The sequence below is a fragment of the Cordyceps militaris genome (assembly GCF_000225605.1).
Source record: "Cordyceps militaris CM01 unplaced genomic scaffold CCM_S00003, whole genome shotgun sequence".
In the NCBI taxonomy this organism is placed as follows: domain Eukaryota; kingdom Fungi; phylum Ascomycota; class Sordariomycetes; order Hypocreales; family Cordycipitaceae; genus Cordyceps; species Cordyceps militaris.
This window is the reverse complement of record NW_006271971.1, coordinates 1,425,609-1,429,246: the sequence shown is the minus strand read 5'-3', so window position 1 is coordinate 1,429,246 and position 3,638 is coordinate 1,425,609. Positions and strand designations below refer to the sequence as shown.

The 3,638-nt window shown below is 51.4% G+C and overlaps 2 protein-coding genes across 2 annotated transcripts in view; one reads left to right on the top strand and one right to left on the bottom strand.

Moving 5' to 3' along the window:
- Positions 1-191: 191 nt before the first annotated feature.
- Positions 192-1,599, bottom strand: CCM_04068 (uncharacterized protein; the record flags this gene model as incomplete). Its single annotated transcript, XM_006669216.1, has 3 exons — positions 192-230; positions 287-1,364; positions 1,424-1,599. The coding sequence occupies 3 exons, from the start codon at positions 1,597-1,599 to the stop codon at positions 192-194; spliced, it is 1,293 nt and encodes a 430-aa protein (XP_006669279.1).
- Positions 1,600-1,998: 399 nt separating this feature from the next.
- Positions 1,999-3,638, top strand: part of CCM_04067 (serine/threonine protein kinase, putative) — a gene marked incomplete at both ends in the record, with an annotated part of 2,138 nt that continues 498 nt past the window's right edge. The window contains 3 exons of the mRNA XM_006669215.1: positions 1,999-2,081; positions 2,312-2,828; positions 2,878-3,635. Of these exons, the coding sequence (XP_006669278.1) occupies positions 1,999-2,081; positions 2,312-2,828; positions 2,878-3,635 (1,358 nt within the window). The remainder of the gene's footprint in view (positions 2,082-2,311; positions 2,829-2,877; positions 3,636-3,638) is intronic.

Here is a 3,638-nt window from a genome sequence, read left to right as displayed (position 1 = left end):
TCAGAGGAACGTGGTCGAGTTGGGGTATTGCCGGCGCTCCCGTAGCTATTGACGTGGACCTTTCGTTGCCCGCCCGCATCTTTTTCAAGCTTTGTCCCTCCAAGGGATCTTCGTCGATACTTCGACTCCTCTTTATTCTCCTCCTTCTGTCGGGCCCAGTTCTGTTATTGTTCGATAGGTTCATCTCGGACTTAATCAAAGGAACCTGGCTCAGAACCCATGGCATAAGTCTGCGGTGACGGGCAGCATTTCTCCTTGCCCCGTGGTAATTAAATGTATCCTGGACAAATTGTATAATGAGGTGTGATCGTCTTTTAGCCTGCTCTAATTGTCGCTTTGCGGCAAGCAAGTTCTCCGTGCTCTTTTTCATCATCGATATGCGCTTGTCGCTAGGAATGTCAAAACGGTTTGGATCTTCTTGAGTCAACTTATGTATTTGCTTCGCTTTCAACTCTGCCTGTTGCACGGCTATCAAGGCCTTGTTCTTTGCGGTCTGGGTCTCCATGCCTGATTCGGGGGTCCGCACAAACTCTTTTGTCTCGTGAGGTTTGAGAACATTCTTATTGACGAGCGCTTGCCACAGCCTGTCGTGCTCTGGCTGCAGGCGTTCGATGTCGCTGACGTACTTGTCAAGCCACCAGTATTCGTAGTTGAGGTACTCGATCCATGTCGTCAGCTTGTCCTGATTCTTAGAGTCTTCGTCGAGCTCGAACGGCTGGGTGAAGCCGTAACGCGCAAGCCGGCGCTTCACCGCTGCTTTATAGTCGTGGAATCCTTGGCATCCGTGTTCCCTATTGAAACGTCGATCCTGACTGCGGAGGAATTGCTGTAGATTCCATCCCGTCTTAAGCCTTGATGGATCAGCTTCAATCTTTGCTATGAGCTCTGCGCCAGCCTCCTCGGTCATGTCTTCTTTTATCAAGCGCTTCTCTCGCTCAACGTACGCAGGATAACCACCATCATCATCCTCACAGCCTCGGTTATCGTTCTGCCACTTGCGGAAGTCTTGCCACCTCCGCAACTGTCTCTCAAATATGCCCTCTGCGCGTATATCTAAAAAGTCTTCCTGCCAAGGAAGCAATATCTCAGCGTAGCTGTCTGGATCGTTATGCATATTGTTGATAAGGCTGACGGGGTATAATGGGCGACCGCCATTCTCTAAGAGTTGGTGATAAGCCCGAAGTTCGAATTTGTGCCTTTCGATAGGTGGTGTGGGGACCCGCTGTCGCTCGAATACTTGTGGTTCGGGTCGTGATGAAAAGCTCCCTTTAGGCGATACTTGACGGAGGCGTGCATCCAGGTCATCGAGATCGAGCGAGTAAGAACATGCCGTGGGACTCGCGGCCAGATCGCGTTTTTTGGCCCTAGATCACTGTCAGCTGGAGTTTCTAGAGATACGCGCCGATGAGTCAAAGGAACTTACTCTAGTATCCTAGCAAGACGGCCGCGTTCATCCTGGGACAACTTATGCCAATCATCAACAGAGATATCGTAATTACCGTTAGGCAGACGACATCTCTTCATGAACTCGGCGAGCTCAGCGTCGCTCATTTCAGCAATATCGCTCACAGATATCGTTTTCACCATTGTGGAAGCCATGTTGCTATCGATCATGCATGACATGTGCAGTTATAAAAAAGATGAAGGGGTACATTGGGCATGCGACTAGATTGAAGCCTCAGGCAGCTAGCTGGAAGAAAGTGGGGCAACGGGAGCCGTCACACTAGTACATTCAATTTCATGGGGCCCACGGCTATTTCCGCGTACCCACGTGAACTAATGTTTCTAGGTAGGACCAGAAGGCCAATCAGGTTTGTGTTCTAAGCGCTGGGCTTCTACAAAGAGTGCGGGGGAGGGGGGTATTGGATTAGCATGTCGTTGGGTCGGGTCACGGCGAGGAATATATACACCATACCACATCCGTTTTGTTGTTGAAAGCCGATAGCTTTCTTAGCCTTAACATCATTCATCCTCGTCTCTACCTGAATATCATTCATCATGGAACACAACATCGTTGCCCATCTGTACCCGTGTAGCCAAAATTTTCAGATGGTAGTAGCCGCGATGCAGGCGAATCCGCGGTATGTCCCTCCACTTCTTCAATTTTCCGAAAATTGTCACGAACGCGACCGTCACGAGCGAGCGTCGACGGAGCCACCTGAGAACCCAGGTGCTTCGGCGCTTGACTATCTTCCAAGCCTGGTGGTCAGACTCAGTGACGTCCCACGAACGGACAAAGGCCTTATCTTCGGTTCAAACCGGAAATGTGACGTTCGCTTGTCCGCCCAGGTATCTCTAATATCCACTTCAGCCTAAGCTTTGACGATCTCAACCGCCCCATCATCCAAGACTTGAGTTCTCTCGTGGGAACTCAAGTCACCTACGACGGGGACGGCAAGGGCGTCCGGAGGGATTTTCGCTGGATCGTCGGCGGCGACGATCACCCTCGAAAAGCGAGTAGCATTATCATTACAATTCCCGACACGGTTTCCCTCCAAATTGTAGTCCAACCCCAGAACATCGAATCTCCGGCTTATGTCAACGGGGTCAGGCGGTTCAAGCAGGGTGCGGCCACTACTGATGCTCTTCTCAATGAGCTGGGTCTCTCGAATCCGCCGACCAGAGGAACACAGACACCCGCTTCAGGCGAGATCTACTTGAAAAGGAAAATCGGTCGTGGGACCTTTGGGGTTGTGAGGTGCTTCTGGAACGTCAGTACCGGGGAGGAGCGAGCGGTAAAAACGCCTCACCGCAGTGCAATTGAAAACGGGCAGGTTGATCATGCCGCGTGGGCACGTGAAGCTCGCATTATGAGCCTGATTTCGCATGTTAGTACACCAATCACCTCTCTGCCACGTCCTGCTAACGACCCAACAGCCCCATATCGTGAAACTCATCGAGTCATTTTTTCACCCGCAACCTGAACTACACCTTGAATACATGCCCTACGGGTCTCTCCAGCATTGGATCAAGCACAGGAAGGGTATATCATACCCTGAGACCGTCACAATCACTCATCAATGTTTATCGGCTCTGGCATATCTACATGGGCAAGCTACACCAATCGCGCACCGAGATATCAAGCCAACCAATATCCTTATCCAGACTCGCTCTAGGGGCGCTATCATTTTTGTCAAGCTATCCGACTTCGGAACGGCACGGCCTGACTTGGATTTATCGACTTACTGCGGCACACATCTATATCTTGCGCCAGAGGTCCACTTAGACGAGCAACGCCGTGTCAGACTCGAGAGGACCTTGGGTCACGCCACGACTGTTGATATCTGGTCTCTTGGTGTGGTGGCGTACCAACTGTTATACAGTCTACGAGGGTGCACGGGTCTTGGGGTGGCCTTGTGCGAAAGCATTGAAAGAGAGCTCCGAGAGAATGTCCGGAGAACACCAGTTGCACTGGGATCGATATTGGTCAGATGCATGGTAGTCATGTCCCCAGCGGCACGGTGGTCGGCTAGCCAGTGCTGCAACATGCTTGAAGAAATGCTCAGAACCGAGAGAGGTTTCTTTCAAGGATTGACTTCAGCTTCATCCTCCGCGGGTGAGGACCAAGCGACGCTTACTCCTAAGCCGCCTTCGTCCGCATTGACGATCAACCAATACGACGTGTCCCAAGCACCGTA